The sequence below is a fragment of the Emydura macquarii genome, unplaced genomic scaffold (assembly GCF_026122565.2).
Source record: "Emydura macquarii macquarii isolate MOO-44397 ecotype Brisbane River unplaced genomic scaffold, CSIRO-AGI_Emac_v2 contig_1254, whole genome shotgun sequence".
Lineage (NCBI taxonomy): Eukaryota > Metazoa > Chordata > Testudines > Chelidae > Emydura > Emydura macquarii.
Genome location: NW_027131391.1, coordinates 8,194,533 through 8,219,037, shown reverse-complemented (window position 1 = coordinate 8,219,037; position 24,505 = coordinate 8,194,533). Strand labels below are relative to the sequence as shown.

The following is a 24,505-nucleotide window of genomic DNA, read 5'->3' as shown; positions in this document are numbered from 1 at the left end:
CACCACAGCCCCCCGCCCCACTCCCAGGCTTCACAGGGACCCTCCCTGTCCCAGCCCCCGCCCCAAACAGCTGCCCTTGGAATGGCTTCTGCTGACCCCGAGTCCCCAGGGCCTGCCCTGCCCACGAGCAGGGGGAGGAGAGAGGGGCAAGTGCTGCCAGGAGGGGGTGGCATCCTCCACGGCCATGTGAGCAGCTGGCAGGTTGCCATCGGGCAGTGACAGTGGCCGCTCAGAGCACATTCCCTTCCCACCGCACGGAGGGAGCTGCCATCTGCCCAGCCTGACCCCGCTACAGAGACCAGGAGAGAAGCAACCCTGGCCCAAACTCACACCCCCCCCAAGCGAACACCAGCCCCAGAGGGGGACCTCAGTCTGTCTCACTAGCCCTCCCTACAATCTCCCTGACCTCATAGCTCTAGCCCCATCCTCTTCCAGCCCCCCAACTGCCAGACACGCCACTGGCCCAGGCCAGTCTGCCTTGGATGCTTGCCCGGCCCTGGGCGCTCTCCCCCACTTTATTGCCAGTCAGCTTCCCTGCCCCCAAACTAAAAACTGGGAAGATGGCTCCTCGTTCAGCCTGTTTGTCACAGGGACAATTCACAGCAGCATCTCATCTCATCTCACTCCCTAGCAAGGTACCTCCTGTCCTCCCCCTGGCCTGCCGACCCTCCCACGACAGCAGGGGGTGGAGCCCTGCAGGAGGGAATGTAAAAACCAGCCGGCTGTCACTGCTGGCGGCTCCCCCTGGGCCGTTGACATCTAGGAATTCCCATCAGTGCAGGGCCTCTGTTGGGAAGGCAGCAGGACATGGTGGCCCAAGCACTGCCTTGTTCCTGATCTCAGCAAGTGACTTTGAGTGACTCACGTGTCTTCCTGGGTCTCAATTTCATCTTCGGACCCTGTGACCTCACAGCATTAATTAGTGTTTTTAAACACGCTGAACACAGGCCCTGCTACGGGAGTGCTGTAATTATCCAGTTAGTGTGGCTGTGCACGTGCTCCCTCCCGCCCCACTGCCTTCTATTGGCTGACTCAGAGCTCCTCAGCTGTGTGTCATAGCCCCTGTTTGACTACCAGCTGCTGGAGATTCTCCTTTAGCTCAAACAGCAGGGGCAGGCAGAAGCCGACAGATCAGAGATCTGCGTGCTGCCATTTCAAGCAATGCTGGCCTGTTGCAACATTTCTAATTGTCTTTTGGTTTCCTCTACAGCATCCACCTTTGCCATGCCACTAACAACCCCCCTTTCGCCACTGCTGCTTTTCAGCCTCCTCCTGTTTGGTTTTGTCTTGGGGGGAGGGGAGAAGACGTGCGGGTGTTGCCTAACCCGGTTGGTTTTGTCCTTGGCCGGTTGTTTGGATCCTTGCCATTTCTGCAGCTTACATCACTGTGGGATCCGGGCACCTACAGCACACCAGGATCACCCCACAGAAGGGTAGCACCTTCCCCCCTTTAGTGGGCTGTGATGTGGTGTGGCAGCCCAATACAAAAACCACAGGCTCCGCTCCATCAGGCCTCTTCTCCCGGGAGAGCCTCAATCCTGGATCACGCAAACAGAGACCATCCAACTGGAGCAGACGCGCAGCCATTCCCCAGGGCTCCCTGCCGCAGAGGGCAGCATGCCAGCCGCAGAGCCACCCCCATGAGTGTTGTAGGCACCAGGCAGAGGTGGGAGTTCAAGGAGTGGCCTTGCAGCTGTTCTCAGGGAGCTCATCCCACACCCGGGCATCATGGCAGGGAGCATGCTGGTGCGGGTGGGGAACATGACCAATGGGCGCTGGAGGGGGGCATGGGTGGGGGGATGATAGTGGATCAGGGCCGATAGGAAGGGCAGGGCTAGGCCAGGAGGGGACCAAGGGCAAAGACAAGGTATCTGATCAGTGGAGCGGGGGCAGCAGGTGGGCACAGGCTCAGCCCCAGAGCACGCAGCCCCGGGAGCCCCCAGCAGCCCTTCCCTGCAAGGCTGCACTGAGCGCACCCCAGCTACGGGCATCTGCTGGCCTGGCCCCGCCCCCGCGCCTCCCAGAACTACACGCCCCAGCATGCCGCGGGAGGGGGCGGAGTTATGGTCACTGAGGCGGGGTCAATGAATTGAAATGAGCCAATGGAGAAGGAGGCTGAGCCGGATTGGGCCGGCCGCGGCCGGTGATTGGTGGGAGTGAGGGTGGGGCCTGGCGGCTGGTGGCTGGCTGGTCCGCGCGCGCTGGGCAGTCCCAGCTGCGCCGGGAGCGGAGCGGTGCGGAGTCCGGATCCTGCCGAGCGGCCGCGGAGCGGCTCATGGGCCTGCCGACACAGGGTGAGGTGTGCAGGCAGCGCTCCGGATTGGGGGGGGTAGGCACTGGCTAATCCGGATTGAGGGTTTGATCAGTGTGGGTTAAAGGGCTGGCCCTGCGGCGGCTGGGCAGGCATTCCCAGTTGAGGATGGGGGGTGCTCTCTGATCCGGATTAAGGAATTGGAGGATCTGGTTAACTCTCGTGGGGGTTGGATATATTTGCTAATCTGGATTAAACCATTGAGGATCCTGTGCAATCCTGATTGGGGTGCTGTTTGGTAATCCGGATTAAAGAGGGGAGGGAAAGATGCTGACCAAGCCCTCCCTCCAACCCAAACAAACCTAAAAGTTGTGAAATTCTCTAATTTAAACCAGCCCCTGGCTCCCTGGGGACAAGCTATTCCAGAGCTGTGGCCTATGGATTTCTCCCCTCCCTTCCTTTGAGGCATCCGGCACTGCTACTGTCAGAGATGAGCTACTTGTCTGATCTGGTGTGGCAGTTCCTAGTTCCTTTAGTCCTGGATTAAAAGGTGGTGGGGAGGGTTTGAGGATAGAGCCAGTCCCAGAGAAATCTGGCATCCTGGGCAGTCCCAGTGTAGGACCTGGTAGGAGTAGCCTGTAGGCTATGGAGAGCCTTTTGCCCCAGGGCTAACTCATTTGGACCTGAGAAGAGCCGTGCCTGAAGGCTGCTAATAGTTGTTTGGTGGCTTATGTGAAGTGAGCTGCTGGTCTGATCCCTGTGGGCAGATACCCACCTCACAGCTGGTGCTAACGGGTGACCTGAGTTGGCTGTGTCAGCAGAGAGGCCATGGGTGGGATGGGCTCTCCGGGCTCCTCTGTTGCCCCAGAGCAGAGTCTTGCACTTTGCTGGTAGCCCCATGACTTTTCCAGCACTGAACTCTGAGGGACTCAAACACAGTGTAAACAGAGACGTTTGGGCAGGGCTGTGGGACCTGGCCGGTAATGAGAAGGTGGGTATGCTCAGACCCGCCAAGACATGGTAATAGACGGAGGGTAATTGGCCACTTTCCCTTTCTGGCTGTAGTTCCTGATGCCCAAATATTGTATCTCTCTGAAGTGGAAAGTCTCTTATTTTGGTTCTAATAAGATCAAACTATATATGGGGGATCTCTGTCTCCCTGAATAAAACATGGTGGGGGGAGGGGAGATGCAGGCGGCTGGTGGCTCTGGTTAAATAACCTGGGGAGGGAGCGAGGTTGAGGGCGCTGGCAGATCTGGATGCATGAATGGGGGTGCAGTGCTGGAGAAGCAGGCAGAAGCCCTGTGTGAGTGGGAGCGATGTACTTTGCTGCCTTTGGGAGACCCTAGCGTGGTGGTGATGAACTTGGATTAGGCTGTGGATCGCTTTCAGAGTGGCTGTTCCCACCACTGGATTAGCAGCCAGTGAAACAGCTGGAGGTTGATGCCGTTTGCCTCAGCAGCGGTTCAATCAATCCAGGAATCTCTTTGCAGCTTCACTGACACGCCTGCGATCTGTTTCTTTCCAGAATTCCTTCTGTGAGCCGGCAGTTCCAGCGCAGCCCGGGGCTGGGGCCTGAGCCTGGCCCTGCGACCTGCTTCCATCTGCTCCATTCCACGCAGCCTCCAGCCCTGAGACCCGCCCAGCGCAGGGACTGTGACCAGCACTGAGTCCCGCTGCGTTTGGGGAGAAAGGAGGCAAGCATGTCTGAAGAGAACCTCTTGAGCATGGATGAGGGAGCCCTCCGGAAACTGGTGAGTCCCTGCAGAGATGCAGCCTGGTGGGAAAGCATGTGTGTATCCCGGAGGGGATCTCGTCAGTAGCACCTGCCCTTGGCGGTGTCCTCTCCGCAGACTGCTCACACTCGGGCCTTCCCTGCCTAAAACTGCTTCCAAGTGTAATCAGACCCACCCACTCACCTGGCCTCCACCTTTCTGCTCTAGCTTTCCCAGGCAGCTGTAGTCCAGGATGGCTGGCTGAACGCTGGGGCTGTCTGGGTGCCGGGAAGTGTGAGTCAGGTGTTCAGCTGTAATCAAGATGGGACAAGGAAATGGAAACAATCCCTGTAATTGACAGAGCGCAGCCTGGGCAGGCTGTATGCCCAGCCTGCTGCTGCTGGAGTAAGGCCCTGCCACCCTGGGGTTGTGGCTTTGTTTCTGTTGTTGGGTTGAGGGGCTCAGTTACAGCCCTGCCATGCTTTGGTCTTTCGGTGTTGCCAGGATGTCTGTGCTCCTAGGCTCTGGCTCAGTTTGTTATCCAGACGAGGCTAGTTCTCCACCCACGGTAGGAAGCGGAGCGCCCCAAGGCAGCGGCGATTAGTGTAGACAGGACCTTTCTTGGAAACTGATTTCCTCATGGTGGGCTTGCTCGGTGCCTGATGGCATTGTGGTGCGTTCCGGGCCAGTGTGATGTGGATGCGCCGGGGAGGGGTGGGCTGGGCGGCTGCTTGTTTGTAAGTAGAACGGTTCTGCCTGCTCTCCACTGACCCGCGGTGCCAGGTCTGGGCCCGGGCCCGGACCCGGCGGGAAGGTGGCTGGCGTTTGTACTGAGGCCTGCTCATAACAGAAGGTGAGGGGTCCTAGCCTACTGCTTTGTGGCGTAGGGGGCGATGAGATGGGGCACGTCCAGTGGAATAGTCTGGCCTGGCAAGCTTCCTGAGCCTTTGTAGGGTGGCTCAGTGCCGTGGGGCCTGGGCCCATCTCTGGCTGCGCTGCCAGTCGCCCATCGCCCCAGAGCCCGGAGATAGCGACGGACCCCTGGCAGCGCCTGTGTGAGTGCCTGTCCTGCGTCCCTGGCAGCGTGCTGCGGTCCCGGCTACTGGGGGCTCTGGGGTCCCCTGCGAGCTCTCCCCACTGAGCCGGGCGCGCAGGGCTCCTTGTGACCTTCCATCCTCCATGGGGCTGAGCAGAGTGCGGAGCACCAAAGCCTGGGATTAGGCTGGTCCAGGAGGCGGGTGGGCCCAAATCCCTTGAGCCGGCGGCTGCTGCTTGCTCCCATGGGGAACACAGGGACCCGGGAGAGGGGTCAGCTCCAGCACCTGCTGAGCCCCCACCCCCAGGGCCTGACAGTGGGGCCTGTGCGTCTGCAGAGAGGGTGGTGTGTGTCCAAGGAGCAGCTTCTCGGAGGAAGCATGAGTCTGCCAGGCCCTGCCCGAGCGATGGCCTTGCGATGGCCTCATCCCCCTTGTTCTGGCCCAGGGAGGGGAGAGGGGTGCCACTCCCCAGCTCTGTCGGCCCAGTGCCACTGTGCCCGGCACAGGGTTTGCCAGCACGCTGCCGAGCTCGCTTTCCTGCCGCTGCTGACTGCAGCCCCGGCCCGGGCGTCCCTCGGTCCCTTCTGCAGGCTGTTCTCTGCGGCTTGCTCCGTCACCCTGCCCGGCCTGCTGCGCTGCCACGCGCTCCCCGCCTGGGCTCTGGGCGCCCGCTGCCTGCCACCTGCCTTGTGCTTGTCTGGCTCAGGTCTGGCTCCTCCCCGCCCAGGTGCCCTGCCCTACACCTTGCACTTGCTTCCTGTTGCTAGAAGCCCGTCACAGCAGGAAGCGCTCTGCCCGTGCTCTGCATTGCAGGCACCGGCGCTCCCTGTCCGCTCCAGCTCCCTCCCTGGCCCATGTCGTGTTGCTTCGCGGGTCTGCCGAATAGATCAACGCACTCCGGACCCTGTGGGCTGGAGCAGAAACGTCCTGTTCCCCCTCCCCTCCCCACACACTCTGCCATGGGCATTGGAGTCCTGGCCCCAGGCTACTGCCGCGCAGCAGGGAGTTAACGATGGACGGGCTGGAGATCAGAGCTGTGTGCTAATTTATGGCTGATGGCCCGGGAGTTATAAAGTTCCCCATGCTCTCGCTGGGTCACAGGCATCCATCTTGGGCCCTGGGCTGTGCAGAGGCCCGGAGAGCCCGGTTCTGGGAAGAGCGCTGCCCCCTCTCTGCTGTGGGTCCGGGCACCCAGCTGATGACTGACAGCCCCCTCCTCTGCCTTGGCTCCTGCTCGCTGCCAGCCCCCAGCTGGAGGGTTTGGCTCCAACGGCCGAACTGCTAGTGAAGTGGTGCCCGTCCGAGCGATCCTGGGAAATGGTTAACGGCAGGAAGCTGAGTCAGCTTGGGAAGAACGTCCCAGCTCAGCAGGCAGTGGGATGGTGACCTGGCACCACCCGGGGCTTGGGGGGGCCGGTGCTTGGCCGGTCTGTCCTGCACGTGTCTGGGAGCCTGCCCTCGGGAACACGCCGCCCGCCAGGGCCGCTCTGGATGGCAGCTCGGGGCCCTACCCCTGCCCGCTCTGCAGGAGGAGAGGGCAGCGAGGAGTGGTAGCGCGAGAAGGCTGTGGCAGCCGACCCTCGCCGCGGGGGAGAAGGCTGTCACCCCCACCGCGGGGCGATGACGTGAAGGGATGGAGGAAGCTGGCACTAGACCAGCAGAGGGGAAGGCCCAGGGCTGCAGTGGAGCAAGCGGCTGGAGTGAGGGACCCTGCGGTGACCCGGGAGCCCGGGCTGTGGCTGGAGGGCGTGACTGATCCTTCATGTGCTGATGAGAAGCTGTGGCAGTGTAGAGAGCTGGGGGGGGGGTCAGTGGGCCAGGCCGGCAGAGGGGAGTGGGGGAGAAGAGGGCACGGGCACAGCCCGGCCTGTGTGACACCCCCCAGAAGCAGAGTCTTGGTGAAGGGGAGCAGCTGAAGGGAGAACTGGAGCACCTGGTTTGTCTGGCAGGAGCAGGGCAGTGCTGGGAAGCCACCAGACGCACACGTGGCCGTAGGCAGAGCAGCAGGCGTGCACGGCGCGGGGACACCAAGGAGGGGAGCGATTGCAGTCAGGCGTCATCGCTGGCCCCGTGGAGGAGGAGGCTTTTCGGGTGATGCCCGGAGCGAGACCTGCGGGAGGACGTGGGAAGAGGGGAGCTGCTTCCTTCAGGGCTCTGTTGAGAACTGCAGGGGATTGGAGGGTGCACGGAATAGCCGGGGCTAGACCTGTTCTGAGTACGCTGAGGTGCGGAGCCCCTGGCCTAGGCCACAGCTGAGAGGGGCTCTGTTTTTGTTGCCAGGCGCATACCACGGGTGCCCTAGCTGTGCCAGAAACCCGTGCGTAGATGGGGGTCTCCACACTGTGCCTCAGTTCCCCTCTAATTCTCCTCCTACCCCTGGGGAGCCAAGGGCTTCCTTAGCCGGTGCTGGAGCAGTGCGGTGAGCTCCTTGGCTGGCAGGTGTGCTCGGAGGGGGAGAAGCGTGGCTGGCATCCAGCGAGTGCTGTCTCGCCTCCTCTCTGCCCCTCCAGGGGTTGCTGGGCCAAACTGCTCCACCCAACGCGGAGTGTCACCCATGCTCTCATCCCCCCCCCGGCACTCAGGTGGGCCGCTAGATCTGCCGCGCCTACGGGATGGGGTGCGTGGGCAGAACAGCCGGGCCTGTCTTCGCTTGTGGGGCTGGGCCCAGGCGTTGTGGGGGAAGGTCGGTAGGTTTCTCTGACTGTCTCCCCCATGGGGCTGGAGGGGGCTAGGATCCACGTCCCTGGCTGCATGGGGGAGCCCTGAGCTGTGCCCCAGCTGCGTGCGCCGCCTCAGGCGGGCTAAGAAGGGCCCCTTCCGAGCTGGCATGGGAGGAGGGATTTTTCTGCTGGCTTTTGGCTCCGATCTGCTGGAAGAGGATTAGCCCATATAAGGGAAAACTGCCTGCCTCTCCCAGCACTTCCTCCCCCGTTCCCCAGCACTGGCTCTCCACGCCCAGCCGCCTCTGCTCCCCTCTCCTGCCCCGGCTCTGCTGCCCCTTCTCCAGACCAGTGGGGTCTCGCTCCCTCCTGCCCTTTCCTCCCTCCTCCCCATGCATTCCTGTGCGGGAGGGGGCTTGGGCTAGTTCCTAGGGGCCCCGTGTGGGTGGGGGGCCGGGGATCCCTGTGCAGAGCCAGTTCCTGTGGTGTGCGGGCGCCGCCCCTTTGCGGGGCTCACCTGGCTGGCTGGGTTGGAACCTCCCCGCTCCCCAGCTGGGTGCGTGCCAGGCTCCCTGGCGCTGGCGCTCTGGCCCGGGTGCCGCTACCCTGGTCCAGCAGCCGGGCAGCTGATTGGCTGGTTTGAATGTTCACACTGCTGCCGCTTCTGAAGGGGAGCCGGGCCGGTTCCTGGGGCTGACTCGGCTCCGGGCGGCAATAAGGGAAGCGTGGCCAAGCCTGGGAATGGGGGGGACTGAACCCCCAGACCCTGCAGCCCGGATGGGCTGGCAGCAGCCTCTGGAACGTGCCCCGGGAGTCCCTGCTGTGGGGATCAGGGGAAGCCCCCGGCAGGGCTGCGGCGTGGTCGAGGGGATGATCAATGTCTCTGAGGAACATGGAGCAAAATCCTCCCACAGAGGGGGAGACGTGCGTCCCCTCGGGGTGCCCCGGCACGTGAGCCCTGTTTGGGGCGGTGGGGGGGGGGAGGGTGCTGTCTCCTGGACTCCCCCACCCCTCGCGTGCAGCCGGATGCATCCGAGGGCTCCAGCCCAGCCTGTTGAGCTCAACCAGGTCAACCCAATGCTGGGGGGTGCTCCCCCTCCCGGCCTCTCCACAGGCCAGTCTGGCTCATTAGAGAGGCGGAATGCAAATCCCCTCACAGCTGGGGCTGGGTGAAGGGCGGGCCAGGGCTGGAGAGGCACAGGTGCAGGGTCCACCTATTCCTTGCTTGATGCAGGCTTCTGGGAAGGATTCCCCATCCCCCAACCCCTTTGGATCCTTTCTTTGCCTTCCCTCAAGCCCCCTCCCAGGCCTGGCTCTTGCTCCTGCACTGATTTCCCTGCCCCAGTCCTGCCTTTGGAACTGTTGTGCAGTGTTATGTGCTGTTAAACAGCTGCCACAACCCACCCCAGAGATGGCTGCCTGGGGCTGGGGTATGTGGCTTCACAGAGCCCGTTCCACAGAGCCTTTAGAGACGCAGGCCGCTATAGAAGTGCACCAGACTACTGTCCATAGCTCCGTCTGCTCGGTCAGTCCATCCGTGTGTCCCGTGGCTGGCTCTTCGGTGCCCCTGTCTCTGTTCTGCGCTGGCTCCCTCGGGCCCTTTGCCTGCCCCGAAAGCCGTGCGGGTTTGTCGGTAATTATAGCTTTCTAACAGCAGCTGCCTATAAATGGGAAAACTTGCCCCATCCCAGCGATGGGGAGAGGCCTGCGAATGGCATGGGGCCCTGGCACTGCCAGGGAAGCCGCCCACTCGTGACTCGCTGGATCCCTGTTTACAAGGCCACATTGTATGTTGCGCTCGGCAGGCGTTAGCTCGTAACCGTTAATTTACTGCCTGGCTGGGGGCGGGCGCGAGGGCCTCTGGCATGTCCCGAGCTCCCAGCAAGCCGGCTCAGCTGAGCAGGGCGGGACGTTCAGTCCTTTCCCCACAGATCGGATCAGTCTGTGGTTTCCAGCACATTTGTTCCCCCTGCGCTGCTGGCCGCAGAGCATCGAGGGCTGTTTGTTTTCCCTGTCTCGGGTTGGTGCTGACGTGGGGCTGAGACATGGATGTTTCCCCTGTTCGGCTGTGATCTTTCCAGGCACAGATCAATACTATCTAGAGCCGGCACGGAGCTGGAGGTGCTGGCTGGCTTCTCTCCCTTCCTCCGTTCTCCCCTTTGCCGTTTGTCCGTCTGTCTGGGAGTGGGAGAGCCCCAGAAGCCCAATATTCAGAGAGACGCCTGGTTGCCTGTGCTGGGGGTCTGCCCTTGATCTCAGGCAGGTTGCTAGGTTCTGGTGCTTGCCCCCACCCCCTAAGGCGAGGCTGTGTTAGAGACTGGGCTGTGGGTGGCGTGGAGTGGGCTGGGGAGAGATCCTGGGGGTGGGGTGGGGCGGGGTGAGATCCTGCCAGCGCTGGGGGAGCATGATGAGTACTGTTCTCCCCAGCCGGCTGGGGGCCTGGCCAGCGCGGCGAGCGAGGAAAGCTGTGGGGGACGGTGGTGTGGGCCACAAGTCGTGTCTCTGCAGGGAAGGGGCTTGAGAGCTCCCGGCTGCTCCGCCTGTTGATTCAGGCGGTCCTGCCCCGTGCGCCTGTACTACTGCTCCCAGCAGGCCAGCGTGACCTGCCCTTCCTGCATCGCCCGGGGCCTGGCGCGCCGCAGGGGGACGGGGGCGGTGGAGGGGTTGCCAGGAAATGGAGCTGACAGCGAAGACGAGCGCTTGGAAACATGATCCACTGTCCAGGAAACGGTGCCAGGGCCAAGCGCTGTCAGCAGGATGCAGGCGGGAGGCATGGTGCGGGGGGGGGGCTCCAAAATCCCACCCTGCCTCCACTGCCTGTGCCGCCCTTCCCTAGGGGTGGTGCCGACCATGATGTCTGTCCCCTCTACGGTGACGCACCGTGCTGGGGGCTGGGGAGGCCTCGCGCTGTGCCCGCATCCGGGGGGCCGGGTGATGCTTGTTCAGCAGCTGTTCACAACCGGGGGGATCTCAGTGGGAGCAGCTGGAGGGTCTGCAGGGCTCGGGGCTCTGTGCTGAGGGTGATGGGCCTGTCTCCCAGGGCGGGCCGGCGATGCCTCTGCCTTGTCTTGGGAGGGCTCCATCTGATTCTCCACCGGTCGTGTCTCCCCCGCAGGGTTTCCCGTTCTGCTGGGAAGCCGTGTCTTGCGGCTTGAGCCCTTCTTGGGGCCTGTGTCTGGGGCTGCTCCGACTGGTCTCTGGTTGGGGGGCAGGTTTGTTCCCTCAGGGTGGGTGTCTCGGGGCTGCGTCCAGGCCAGGCTTTTCCTGAAGCTCCCCCCCAGCAGCGGGGCCGCAGACGGGGCCCTGGGCAGCGGCTGCCGTTCCCCATGGGTCTGCTTGCCACCGTGGCGGGGCAGGGGCCCATCTTTACGGGCTGGAGCAGCAAGAGGAGCATTGAGCTCACCACGGATGCACCCCTCTTCCCGCGCCGGAGGCTTGGGGTCCGCAAGTGCTGCTCGGCGCCGGTGCTGCCGGGGTGATCCCCAGGGCAGCATCCGGAGAGGGCCGATCTGACAGAGGTCGCGCTGGCTCAGGCACTGGGGCCTTTCCAAAGGCCGTGGGTGGAGGCTGCTTTGGGGGATGGGCGGGGCGGTACCTGCTGGGGGGGGGCGTGCCCCCCACTCAGACTGCATGGCAAACGAAAGGGGTTTCGCTGCTAACCCTCCCCTCCCCCAGTACGTGTCGAGAAGCCCCTGCCGAGGCTTTGGGGGTCCCCCACGTGTCTGAACCAGCTGCCCAGCTCCGCGCCGGGGCCCGGCCTGCCTGGCCCCTCCTTTCCTCTGCGCGGGGTGGTGCTGCACGTCCCGGCTGAGCGCGGACTCAGGGGAGCCGCTGGCTTGTTGCACCCCCATGTGCCTGGCTGCCGGCAGCCCCCGGGAGGGGCCCAGGGCTGACTCGGGCAGTGACTGAAGCTGTGTGGGGCGTGTCTGCTGCCTGCGTTGCCAGGCAGGGAATGGCCCTTCCTGCTCCTTGGTCTGGGTCCCCTCTGCGCTCCCTCGGGAGCTGCTGGCAGCACGTCCCCTGAGCCCCCAAGGGTGCCCTGCCCGCCCTGCCCCGCTAGAGCAGGTGGCTGAAAGCTGCCTGGGGGTCGGTCTGTATCCTAAGCCCCCCTATGCCTGGAGAGCCGACCCCGTAGGCGGCTCCAGAGGCCCGCGGCTGGGGTGGGGAGCACCCGCCCCACCCCGCCCCATGGGCTGTGGGCTCCTGAGGGGCAGCATGTGCCCAGCTCCCTGCGTGTCAGCTCCCAGCCCCGCCCTCCCGCGGGCTGGCACTGCTGCTGTTGGCACGGTTGCCAAGCCAGCCGTTGCTAGGCCGAGCGCTGCTCCGACTCTGAATGGCCCCAGGGCTGTGGCCCAGGCTGGCCTCTTGCCCAGGAGGGAGCCCAGTGCCAGGGCACCTGCCTCCCACCCACAAGTTCTTTGCCCTGGGAGCAGCTCCAGGGAGGAGCCCGGGGGCCCGGTGTGGTGAGCTCATCCTGCGGAGGGAGGCGCTGTCCCGGGCAGGCTGTGCTGGAGCCCCCGGGCAGGGAGAGGCGTTGCTGGGGGCACAACACCCTGCCCCGGCTTGGGATGCCACGCGGTGGGAGGCTTGGCTTTGCTTCAGCCTGCTAACGTGTCCCCATGCGGGGTTGGCCCAGGGGCCAGGCACACCAGTCTCCGGGGGAAGAGAGGCCCACGTCTGCCAAGGGAAGGGCGGGCGGCCCCTCGCCCAGGTTGCCACCCAGGGCCTCTGTAGCTTCTCGTGCGGTGAAGAGCCCGACTCAGCGCTGAGGTCTCTCGCTGCCCCCCGGCCAGCGCAGGCCAGGAGCGTGGGCGGCTTGGAAACAAAAGGGCCGTTGGGGCAGCAGGCCTGGCAGTGCCATGGGGTGGGGGAGTGGGCAGCGGAGGAATCCCAGCTCCTGCGGGATGGCTGAGTGCTGGCGCAGGGCTGGGGGCAGGGCTGGAGGTTCGGGGGACATCAGCAGGGAATACGAGAGACCCCAATGGAGCTGGCTTGTGCTCCCAGCCTCCTGGCTCATCCCTGGGCAGCCTCTGCAGATGGAAAGGGCCTAACACTGGTCTCGCTCTGTGTGTGCCGCCGGGTGACTGGCCTGTGGTGGTGGGGTGAACGTGCCCAGTGCAGCCAGCCTGGCGAGTCATTGTGGGTCCCCCCCTCCCGCCAACCTGTACTGGAGAGCTGGAGCGGCTGCCGAGGCGGGGCTGGGAGGAGGCCACGGGAATGAAGGGGTAATTTCCTCATTAGCTGCCCCTTCCTTGTGCACCTGCCCGAAGGGAGCCTTGGCCTTGGCTGGAGTCGACCGGGTCTGGAGCTGCTTCCCTGCCCCAGGGGCCAAAGGCAGGGCCGGATCGCAGGGTTGCAGCCCCCTGCGGGAGAGCCCGGCCCATGGCTGTGGTGAAGGGGCCCCTGGGCCCGTTCCTGGCTGTGGTGAAGGGGTGCCAGTCGCCGCAGGATCTGAGCCCCAGCTGCAGCGCGGCCGATTCCAGCTGTGCTGATGGGCAGCGTGTGCCGGGAGGGAATCCCTGCTCGGAGCCAGCTGGGACCAAGCTGGCGGCTCCGGACGGGAGCAGGTACCTGCCGTGTTCGCGCTCTCTGGCGCGCCAGGCAGCCCAGTGCGACCCCTGTGCCGCTCAGCCCCCTGCTGTCTCCCAGGTGCCTCCTCTCACAGGGGGGTCCCACCTTGGGCACCAGGGTTGAGAGGCGGGTCCCTGGGACTCGGCCGCTCTCCCAGGTGCCTCATAGCCAGCGGCTGAGCAATCGTGGGCCGCCACCTGCCCCGGCATGCACGCTCCAGGGCAGCCTGTGCGGTGAAGGGGAGAGGGATGCCCAGCACTCTGCCACCTGTTCCCACCAGGGGCCGTTGGCTGGCAGCTCTCCCTCCACCCCGTTAATCTCTGCTCTGTAGCCCTCCCTCGCCTCCTCTTTCTCCCCCGGCTCTGCTGTCTGACCCCATCCCCACCAGCCACCTCCGCACAGACCATAGGGACGAGCTGGCAGCTCCGGGGATGGAAGACCCTTCTGGTCTCTGGGGACCAGGGGCAAGGTGTCCAGCAGGCCAGCGCACCCCCAGCACAGCACGGGGGCAGAGCACAGATGGCCCGCGCTCGCCAGCAGCTTAGCCCGGGTCTCTAGCCTCTCCTCACCCTCCTAGCTGGTGCTATGGGCTCTGGATAGCTCTGGGCCATTTGCTGGCCAGGGGCTACATCACGGCAGCCGGTCAGGAATTGAGCAAGGAATAACAGCACCACCTGGTGCTGCAGCTTCGGTGTCTAGCAAGCAGAGTGCAGCACACCTGAGCCGCCCGACTGGTGCATCGGAGCCGCTCGCTAGGGACGCCGCCATTTAGCACCCGAGTGGGGATGGGCTGTGGGGCAGGGAATGTTTTCTCCCCCCTGTGGGTGCCTGGCGAGCTGGACTTCCAGAGCCCACTCTAGGGCACAGGCACCCAAGGGCACCAGCTTCTTGGGGGCAGGGTCCAGTTGGCCGGGCACCTCCTGGAAGGACGCTGGGTGCTTCCAAGCCAAGCTCTGTGCCGCAGAAAGCAGGGAGCTGTTGGCTGACCCCACCCACTCCCGGCTCGGGCTCGCTGCTGTGCTCCGTAGTCCCCTCTCCCCAGCACGGTGCTGCGTCGCATGTGGGCTGGATCCAGCTCGGTGCTGAAATCCAGACCCGACCTGTCGTGGCTCTGGCCAGCTGGGAGTGGGACCTGGGGCAGGAGCTCCCAGGAAGGCAGTGGGGGCTGTAGGGAGCCGGGGGCCCTTGCCCTGTCTCATGGCTCGGTCCCCTGGGCTGGCATCACACCTGTGGGGCGCTCCCTCTGTTGAGTGGTTGTGGGGTGCTGGCCAGAAATCTGGAGCGGGGTCTCCCTTGGGGGGCTTAATGGCAGGGGGTTCCTAGCTGGCAGTTTGGAGGGGCTGATGGGGGAATGGGCCTGGGCTACAGACGGCTGGAGACATTAATCCCCCCTACCCCAGTCACTCAGAGAGACCCAGAAAGGTGGAGTCTGCCAGGACGAGCGCTGCCTGCCCCGGGGAGGGATGTGAGTTCAACTCTCGCACTGGGGGCATTTCCCCTTGGGCCTGGCTCAGCGGGGCTGTCGTGATGGTGCGGTGCCATGCCCTGAGGGTGAGGGGAAGCGCCCGGCGCCATCCCCCTGGGGGAGGGGACGCAGGAGCCCAGGCTTGGCTGGCACCACTGCTCCCGGCCCTCGCCGACTGCACGTCGAACAGCAACTGGTTTGGGTCAAATCGTTTGTTTAACCAATTCCATGAGAAATAGCTGCTGCCGCGCTGCAGTTGGAGCGGCGCTCCGGCTCGCCTGGGGCGGCTTGCACAACACCCAGCTGGCTATGCTGCTCTCCCCTCCTGGGGTCTGCTGGGCCCCCACCCCTTGGGGCGAGGGGTCTCGGGCTTCCCCAGGAGGGCTGAACTCCTGCTAGGCCTGGGCCTTGGGCTCCCCAGAGCCGTGTCCCGTGTGGTGGGGCGGCCCAGGCCACTTGGCTGCAGTGGGGACCCTGCACCACGGGCGCTCGGGGCTGTGCCGCCAGCAGGTGGGAGAACAGGTCCCGTATTGCCCAGGGCTGGGAAAGCTGCTGGAGCTGAGGTCTCTGAGCGGGGCCCGCTGCCCCCCAGGTCACTCTGTGCTGCTGGAGCCCGGGTTTTTCGCAGCCACTCCCGCAGGGGGGGATCTTCCAGCTCCAAACGCTCCCGAATCTCTGCTGTGGTCCCTGTCCCCCCTGCTGTCCCTCCCCTCCCATGGGCCCACCCGCCAGGCGGGCGTGTGTCAGTGCCCTCTGCATGCCTAGCTGGGCCCCTGGGGCAGCTTGCTGGGGATGCTGGCAGAGCCCGTCTGGGGGCAGGTCAGTGTGGGGCAGGGGATCCCTGTTCGCCCCAGGCGGGGTAAACTGCCGCTCCCCAGGGCGCTGCCAGGTGCCCGTGCTCAGTCCTTGGTGGCTGTGCTGTGCCTCCGGCTCCCCGTCCTCTCTGGGCAGCAGGTGTGGGACCTCGGGCTGCCTGAGGCTGGCTCCCAGCCGAAGCCCTCCCAGAGGAAGGAACTTAGGGCTCAGCTTCCTGTGAGATGGGCTGTCAGGAAACACCCTGGCACGCTGCCCTCCCCACTCCGGCTTCTCTCTCCAAGGCTGTGCAGCAGAGCAAACTCTGAGGGTGGGGTGGGAGCGGAGGCGGATTGGGGGGACTGGGGGTGCCCATCACCCCCAGCCCATCACCATCTCCACAGGCTCCCTTTCTGCCAAGCAGACCCAGCCCGTGGGCTGTTTTCTTCCCCCTCCAACCAGCTAGTCCTGGGCTTCTCCTCCCTAGCGCAGATCTCCTGCCCCGTCCCCTGGGCAGATCGCAGCATCTCTGTAGAGGGCAGGCCTGGGAGGGCAGGCTGTGCCCGGGGGTGTGCTGCCCGCTTCCTTCCTGCCCGGGGCAAGCTTTGGCAAGGAGGCGAGACCGTGGTGTGATCTGAAGCCGGGCAGTTTGGGGCCCTGGGGCCGGTGGGCCCCGAGTCTTGCCTCTGCATTCGGTCCCCTGGCAGCTGCGATGTCGGGAAAGGCCCGTCGGGTCTCCTCCCGCCCAGTCCGGCTCGCTGTAGCTGTCGGCGCGTGTGCAACGCTGCCTCGCCGGTGCCCCTGCTGCGCTGTGCCGGGGCTGGAGGGTTTCGTGCCAAGGGGACACGCTGCCTGGCGAGGAGAGGCCGGTGCCCGGCAGCGTGTGCGGTGACCCTGCCACGTAGCTAGCGCAGCAGCACAAACGGCCCCATTGTGCCGAGCGTAGGCGGGCGGGATGCACTCCGCAGAGGTGGCACTGAGCGGCACTCCCTGGGGGGAAGGGGGCTGGATAAATCGCCGGCTCTGTCCATCCCTGGGTGACCCCCCTGCTCTGCTCTGCTCCCCAGCTGGAGGCCACGCTGGACCTCGCTGAGCGGCGCCAGATCCGCTCGGCCATTCGGGAGCTGCGGCGGCAGGAGCTGGAGCGGGACGAGGAGGCTCTGGCGTCCAAGCGCTTCCGCTCCGAGCGCGCCAGCCAGCGGCAGGAGAACAAGGAGAACTGGCTGCGGTGAGTGCTGGCGCGTGGGCCCTGCCACCCCTCGTGGGCAGGGCTGTGCTGCTCAGCCCGGCCCAGTGGGGCTGGTTTATGGCCCTCGCAGTGCCCGGGGCAGGCAGCTGGGTGCTGGCTCCACCCTTCTCTCCGGATACCTGCTCCTCCTGCCACGGGGCTCGTGTGGGGTGAGGCAGGCTGGGATGGCAGGTCCTGGGCAGCAGGCTCGCTCTGTCTCTGGTCCCTGCAGTGGAGAAGCTGCAGCTCAGCTTAGGGGAAGTGCCCCCGTCCTGGCATCACGCCGCCTTCACCGCTCCCTGCCCGCACCACCAGGCAGCTGTGTGCGCACTGGGATTTCTGGCAGGGGGGACAGCCCAGTTCCCCAGCCTGCGCCAAGTGGGGCGCTTGCCCCGGCCGGCAGCCTGCGTGCCCCTGGTCAGACTGTCTCTGTGCAGGTCTCAGCGGCTGGAGGAGGAGCAGCAGAAATCCCTGGCACTGCTCTCTGGGAAGCTCGACTCCATCACGGACGTGGAGGAGCTGACCGCCCTGGTGAGTTGCCCTGCAGGGCGTGGGCTGCCCGCTGCCCTCCAGGGGAGGGTTTGACCCTGCCGTGGCTCCGCTGCGGGAGGAAGGTCTGCGTTCTGCCCTGAGTGTGGGGTGGGGAGGATCTGGTGCCAGCCAAGTTGCCTGCTGTCTTCCAGCTCGGTTCCCACCACTCCCTCGCCTTTCCTCTGATCAGCGCAGCCAAGCCTGAGAGGGGGAGCTAGGACTCCTGGGTTCTATTCCCCGCTGTGCCCCTGGCTCGCTATGTGACCGTGGGCGGATCATGTCCTCGCCCCGCTCTGTGCCTCAGTTTCCCCTCTGTAAAACAGGCTGGGGGCGAGGTTACATTGCCGTACCCATGCTATTGCTAGCACTCCCTCGTCGGGGGCCCCCTGGTCTCGTCAGCACCCCCTCCTGCCTGCTCACTCTCCTCCGCTCCCCCACCTGCCCCGTGTCCCCTCGCCTGCCGCTCCTGTCCGCTACCCTCTCTGGGCAGCCAGGAAGGTGGGTACTGGCGGTAGTGCCAATGGAGCAGTTGGGGTTGGGACCTCTCGCGGCCCGAGCTGGGCTGTCGCTGCCCAAGCCCTCCCCTCTGGGCGTGGCTGGCAGGCAGAGCCGTGTGTCAGGCAGCGCGGGGGTCAGAGCCAGCTGATGACTGGCACGCTCTGGGGCCTGCCTCTTGGGGGCAGTGGAGAGGGTCCTGCCAAGGGGACCTGAGTCTAGGGCTGTGTCCTGGAGATGGGGAGGATGTGGATTGTTGGGGTCTCCCTCCGGGGCAGGAGGAGAAGAAGGGGCTGGGAGATGTGGGTGCCACTAGTTAGCCTTCACGAGCCAAACTGCTGCAGAAATGGCCTGGTGTGTGAGCTCCTCACCCCAGCGGGCAGCGTTCAGTGAGTGTCTGGAGTGCTGTCCCCCCGGGGTGGCGCTTGACTGCCTCGACATGGGGAAACTGAGGCAGGGCAGGGACATGCCTGCCCCAGGTACCATGTGGCAGAGCTGTGACTGGAACCCAGGCGTCTGGGCTGTTATCACTGCTCTGTGCTCCCTCCCTTCCTGGCCCTGCCGTGGCGCCCGGGCACAGAGCAGCGGCAGAGGGTCGCCTGGGGGCCTGCGCTGTGCCTGGCTGGTCTAGCTTCTAGGACAGGATTTCTGGGGGCTGCTGAACCAGTCCGGCCCGGCCCAGCCCGTGGGGGAGGCCAGGCCTGGGTGGGCTGGACCTGGTGGTGGGGGTGCTTCTTCCCACGTTGTGCCATGAGCCTGGGGCAGCGGTGGGGCTGAGCGTCACTGCCACGTCCCTTCCTGCTGCAGCTGCGGGGAGCCGGCGAATACGAAGAGCGCAAGCTGATCCGGGCCGCCATCCGCAAGCTGCGGGCCAAGGAGATTGAAGGTATGGCACCGTGCGCCCGCCCCGCTCCCCTGGCTCCCCGCCCTGGCGCTGCCTTGCGCCTGCTGCTCGTTAACCAGCTCCTTCTGTCCTTCCAGCCGCCACCTTGGCGGGGCGAGCCCACGGCAGCCGGCGAGGGGAAAGTGAGCCGCTGGAGAGCGCGGCTGGGGGCCGCTCTGTGGTGAGTGGGGCAGGACCCCGGGGGAGGGCTCTGCAGGAACTGGGAGAACTGGGGCAGAGGGTTCTGTGCCGTGGGATGTGCCCTGGCACAGATTTGCTATGGCTGCACTTGGGGGCAGTTTTCCCCATGTACCCAGTGTGCTGGGCATTGGTCCCAGGCTCCCTACTCTCCCCCCCCCCCCCTTCCCCCCCCCAACACACATCCCAGCACCCTCTAGGGTGCCCGCCATCGCTGAGTGCCACTCACCCCTCTTGCACCCCATGGCACCCTGGGACTCCACAGCCCCCGGATAATCACACCGTCCCATCCGTCCAGCCCTGAGCCTGGGAGGTGGGGCTTTGGCCCTGGGGCAGGTGGGTTTCCCGTAGCTGCTCTGGGCAGGAGATCTGCGCCAGGGGAACCTTGAGGCTCTCTCCCTGCAGTGGGACGAGGCGCTGAGGGGGTGCTGCCCCAGAGCTGTGGACCCTGGGGCCCCGACTCTCCGAGTGAGCTGGGGGGGATCCAGGCCGGTTTTTGTCAGACCCTCCAACCTGAACCGTCCCCACCAAATGTTTCGGTTTGGGTGAGGTGGCAAATTCCGGCGGCTCGGTCTGAATTCCCGCTGCCGCGCCTGCCCGGGCCCAGCAGGGACTGTGGGTAACCTGCAGCAGGCCACAGAGCTCCCCTGCGCCCGCCCTGCCACCTGGCCGGGCCAGCCTGGCAGTGGAGATGCTGCTGGAGGAGGCTTCTGGAAGCATTGTCCTGCCCTTGGCTGTGTGCGTGCGAGGGGATCACGAGGGGTGAGGAATGGCGCTCCCTCCCATCGGGCACGGGGGGGCAACGGCACTCAACACCTGGCAGCCTGGGCTGTGGGGTGTGTGACCCCCAGGAGCAGTGGCTGTGTCTGTCACCCCCCCAGGCCGGGGGGGGAGCCCATTCCCCACCCCCCAGGCACCAGCTCCGTCCGCCCAGCTGGGAGCATCTAGCGACCTGACCTCATTCCACCAGTGGCAGAGCCCCAATGGCCGCCCTCTTGTTCCTGTCCCCTCCCCCTTCTGTGGGGGCCGGCGGGGGGAGAGGCGGATGGGAAGGGTGTAGGTCGGGGACAGGGTGTCTCTCTGGGGGGCACAGGCCTGTGGGGAAGTAAGAGATAGGAGGTTTTAGGGGGCCGGGGAAGTATGGGGGGGGGTCTCTGAAGCATCTCAGCACGGCTTGGAGCACGGGCCCAGGCCCATGGTGGTGTGGGGTTGGTTGCTCTCGGGGGGCTGGGGGCAGAGCTCCGGAGGGCAGGGCCGGTTGGGGCGGGGAGCCGGGGTCACAGGGATCTCGGCTCCCGTGGGGTTTGGCGACGCTGCCCTGGTTTTCAGCCCGGCAGGCCCATCCCGTGGGCAGGGTTGGCAGGGGCAGCCCGACAAGGGGCCCACATCTGGACGGGGAGCTGGCATCCTGGCTGGCAGGCCTGGCCCTCACTCCCCTCTCCCCCGGGCACAGGAGCTAGAGGACCTGGAGGAGCGGGGGCGGATCCGGGCTCAGATCCGGGAGCTGCGCAGCGAGCAGAAGAGAGAGCCCCCGAGACCAGGCACCCAGGGTGAGTCCATGCAAATCCTGCCATTGGGGCCTGATTTCCATAGGCAAACTCCTGCCCCGGCGCGCTGCGTCCGTCCTGTCCCACACCCTGCCTGCGGCGCTGGGCCGAACCTGGGAGCCATGGGGAGGGGCACAGAGCAACAGCCTCGTCCCCCACCGCATCCCCACGGAGCAGGAGGCTGCCGCAGGGGGTCCCGGCCTGCAGGGGCTGCACTGCGTGGGGGCAGTGGGCCTGCCTGCTCTCTCCCTGGCGGGGGGCTCTGGGCTGGTGGCATGGCAGCTGGTGTGCGGGAGACTTGCTGTGGAGGGGGATGGAGGAACTCTGGGGGGACCTTCCCACAGAAGAAGCTGGTTCCTTCCCCAGCAGACCTGGCCTCGGGGAACCTGCTGCTCCCGGACCCGCTCCCTACCCAGTGTCCCCCGCACTCCTCGGAGCTGGAGCCACCGCAGAGAGCCCAGGCCCCGGCGTGCAGCTTCCGCAGCCCTGAGTCCCCCCCGGGGGCCGAGCAGCCCCGCGAGCCCCCCTGGCCGGAGGAGCGTGCGGGGAAGGGGGACGGCGAGGGGTGCGGCCGGCCGGAGGCAGGGGGCAGCGAGGAGCCCAGCCAAGGAGGGGCAGAACAGCAAGAGGTGCCAGCTGCCGCCGGCGACGGTTGCCAGGCAGAGGAGACCCGCCAGAGGCTGCCCAGCAACGGGAGCCAGGTAACGAGACCCCTGCCCGTTCCCGGGGGGAGCCCAGGAAGGGGCTGCGGCTGCCCTCTCTGCTGGGCGGGTGGGGAGAGGGCTAGAGTGTGGGGCCTGGCTAGCGGAGCCCAGGGGCTGTACGTAGCAGCTGGGATTGCCCCGGGGGGGCTGAACTGGGCAGCGTGAACGCTGGCCGCTAGGTGGGACATGGGGGTAACCCCTTCACTGCCCACCATGGGGACCCGCCTTCCAGACCCGCATCAGGACATGTGGCCGGGCAGGGGCTGCAGGGCAGAAGAGAGACCTCAGCAGAACTGGGGGCTGGGCTGGGTCATCAGGGGGATGGGTAGGAACTGAGGGGCGTGGGCAGAGCCGGGTGGGCCCACGGCTGGATTGGCAGGGAGCGAGGGGCGGGTGCTGCCTGACACCCGCTCACGCCCCCGGCACCTGGCACCCGTCGGATCGAGGAGCCGCCGGGGCTAACCCTGCGCTCTGCCTCTTCCTTCCCCCAGGTCATCGTCTGTGTCAAAAGCCCGGCGCCCGAGAAGCCAGTGAGCACTGCCAGCAAGACGCGCGCTGGTAAGGGCAGGTGCCACGCCGTCCCCTCCTCCTCCAGCAGCTGCTGTGCCTGGCCGGGGCCGCGTGGCCGGGAGTGGCACTGGTAGACGGTGCCATCCCCAGCGTGTGTGGACTGGCTGCACAGGGACCTCCCTGCATCAGATGAGGGCTTCTTTGTATGCTGGGGCTGCGAGCTTCCCCGCAGCCGTGCCCCCTCTCCGGTGACGCTGCCCGGGTCTCCCCAGCAGCTCCCTATTGGCCGCGTTGACTTGTCCGAGTGGCGGGACCCCTCTCGGGGGGGGGGGGGGGGGGGGGGCGTCTTGCAGACACAGCAATGCTTCTGCTGGGGGTGCTTGGCCAGTCATCCCCCTGGGGCTGCGAGCGTCTCCCCTGCAGTGCCCTTCCGGCGTGGCAGCGCTGTGAACTTCCTGGCTGCGGTGCTCCTCTGCTGGAGTTCAGGTGGTGCTGTGAACTCGCCCGCAGCAGCGTCTCCCTCCGGGGTGGCTGGCGGTGGCCGAGTGGCCTTGCTTGCCCCTGGCCGGCTCGTGTCCCTCGTTTGTCCGGCCTGGCTGCTCCAAGGAGTTGAACCCTCTGTGACCAGTCTCTGGGCTCCTGGCCAGGCCCCAGCTGTAGCTAGCCGGGCAGAGCTGGGGCTGTGCTCCAACCAGGGGATGCGCTACTCTTGCCCCCCCACACCTCCTCCCCGTGGGATGGGACGAGCCTCCTAGGCAAAACCGAGACCCCTGCTGGCGGAGGGCAGAGCGGCTGTGCCCGGGTGACTGGTGTATGTCCGTGTTCTGTCTGCATCCCCTGCCCTGGGGGGCAGACGAGGGTGGGTCTCAGGTCTGAGACCTCTCCCTGACCCTGCTCGTCAGCTGCCCAAGGCCCCGCTTGACCTGGGAGTGGGGCAGCCCCGGTGGTGCAGGGGAGCTGTTGACATCCCCTGCCTGCTTGCTGGGCTGCTGCCGGGCCATGAAAGGGAATCCGTGTGCGCAGCAAACTCTGGCCTTTTACATTCTTCAGCCCAATAAGGCCGGCGGCTCAGCACCGCTCCGGGCCCTCCTGGCCCCCCACCCTGCGCTGCTGGCTGGAGGCGGCTCAGCGGGCGTAGCAGTGGGAGCTGGGCTCCCGGCTCAGGGGACTGCGCTGCGCTTCGACTGGCGGCACCGTCCTGCTTCCCCGCACTGCTCCCTCCGCGCCGTGGACGCAGGGGCTGGCGGAGGATGGGGAGCCGGGGGAAATAGCCGAGATCCTGGCTCTGGTCCTGTCGCCCCCGACTCAGCCCCCAGCCTCTTGGCTGGGCTGGGGAGGGGCCGAGAGGACAGGCTCTCGGGTTTCCTCTCCCAGGCCATCCCCTGCGGGCGGAGCAGGCTTTGCTGTGCCTCGCCCTTCTCCACTTGGGGGGGCAGGGGGGGGGGGGCGTTCTCCTGGTGACAGCTGCCCTCGCTAACAGGGTGGGGGGAAATAACCCCCCATCAAGTGCCACCCCCTCCCCCAGGCACTGAGCGAGGCCGGGGTGTGGGGTATAGCGGGAGCAGGAGCGGAGGGAAGATCTGGAGACCTACAGCCGTGGGGTCTCCCCAGAGCAGGGACAGCCCAGGTACAAGCTCCCCCACGCCTCACCCCGTGGAGGGCAGCTCGCTCTCCCTGGCCGAGAGGTGGGGGGTGATCAGGCCCCCTGTGGAAGTGGGTCGCGCTCCCCCGGCCACGGAACAGCTGTCAGCGAGTGACTCCTTGGCAGAGGTGGACTCAGCGCCCCGCTGTGTGAGCCTGGCTCTGTTCCATGATGCCAGGCAGGTGCTGCCGTGCCCGCATCCCTGCCCTAGAGCAGGGGGCCCCGTGGGGTGACAGTCCGTGCCGGGCCAGCGTGCGGGAGCAGGCGCTGCACAGAAGCTCCTGACTACCCCCTGCAGACAGGGTTTCCCTGGGGGCAGCGCCCAGGCCGGGCGCTCTGCCTGCCCCCAGCCGCCTGGCCAGGGGCTCGTGGGAGGCGTGAATGGGGCCCGGGCAAAGGAGCTGGTTGGGCAGCAAACGCCGCGTTTCTGCAGGAAGCTGCTCAGGTTCCCCCAGCCCGGCAGTGCCCTCGGAGGGATGTGAGGGGGACGCGGGCCCTGACCCTCCAGCTGCTCCCCTGAGTCTGCCCCACCTGGGCAGATCCTAGTCTCTGCGCACCCTGGGGCCGGGGCTGGGAGGGCCAGGGCTGCAGGCTAGTGCCCTCTGCTGGCCATGGGCCTGCACAGGCCTGGCTTATCTCGCCCCTTTGGCTGAGGGCCTGGTGCCCGTGGGGCAGGGCGGCTTGGGGGTGGCGCCTGGCTCTGAGCCAGGGACCGACTGCCCTGGCCGTGGGGCGGGCTGTGGGGTGCTGTGCTCTGAGGTGATGCGGTTCTAACGTGGCTACCTTGGCCTGCTCCTTCCCCAATGCTCTGGCTGGCAGCACCCACCCGTGATGTGCCAGGAACCCCTGCCCGCCAGGATGTCCGTCGCTGCGCCCACACGCCGGCTGCGCTCTTCTCTCCACTCCCGGCCCACAGCACAGGTAATGCCCCCTTCCCTGCCCCGGCTCCCTTGCACCCGGTCTGCCCTCCTGGCTCGCGGCCCCCTGCCCTGTGCTCTGCCCCTTCCGATACCCCCCCACACCCCATATCCTTCCCCCAAAGTCAACTGTGTGCGCCAGTGCCCGTGGTCCCATCCCAGCCGCCCTGTGGGGCGTGGCACCTGCCCTCGTGGCATGAGAGCTGGTGAGGGGCTGTGAGCCCCCCCGCTCCCCCTTCTGGGGTAATGGGCTGGCAGGCTCCTCCTGAAACACTGCCTGAGCTGGGGGTGGGGATGCCCCCTGGTCCCTGCAGTGCCAGTCAGGCTCTGTGCCCGGGGAGGCGAGTGGCTCAAGTCCT

General features: G+C 66.0%; 1 protein-coding gene across 5 annotated transcripts in view; it reads left to right on the top strand.

The window, feature by feature from the left end:
• Nucleotides 1-2,185: 2,185 nt before the first annotated feature.
• SMTN (smoothelin) overlaps nucleotides 2,186-24,505 on the top strand; it is a 44,030-nt gene continuing 21,710 nt past the window's right edge. For 3 of the 5 annotated variants that reach the window (XM_067550189.1, XM_067550185.1, XM_067550188.1), the window contains exons 1-10: nucleotides 2,186-2,294; nucleotides 3,780-4,005; nucleotides 16,559-16,719; nucleotides 17,157-17,250; nucleotides 18,553-18,631; nucleotides 18,727-18,809; nucleotides 20,280-20,376; nucleotides 20,740-21,074; nucleotides 21,569-21,635; nucleotides 24,049-24,150. In XM_067550189.1, the coding sequence (XP_067406290.1) occupies nucleotides 3,955-4,005; nucleotides 16,559-16,719; nucleotides 17,157-17,250; nucleotides 18,553-18,631; nucleotides 18,727-18,809; nucleotides 20,280-20,376; nucleotides 20,740-21,074; nucleotides 21,569-21,635; nucleotides 24,049-24,150 (1,069 nt within the window). In that variant the 5' untranslated portion in view covers nucleotides 2,186-2,294; nucleotides 3,780-3,954. Of the gene's footprint in view, nucleotides 2,300-3,779; nucleotides 4,006-16,558; nucleotides 16,720-17,156; nucleotides 17,251-18,552; nucleotides 18,632-18,726; nucleotides 18,810-20,279; nucleotides 20,377-20,739; nucleotides 21,075-21,568; nucleotides 21,636-24,048; nucleotides 24,151-24,505 lie in introns of all 5 variants that reach the window. The other 2 variants (XM_067550187.1, XM_067550186.1) reach the window with 2 other exon arrangements.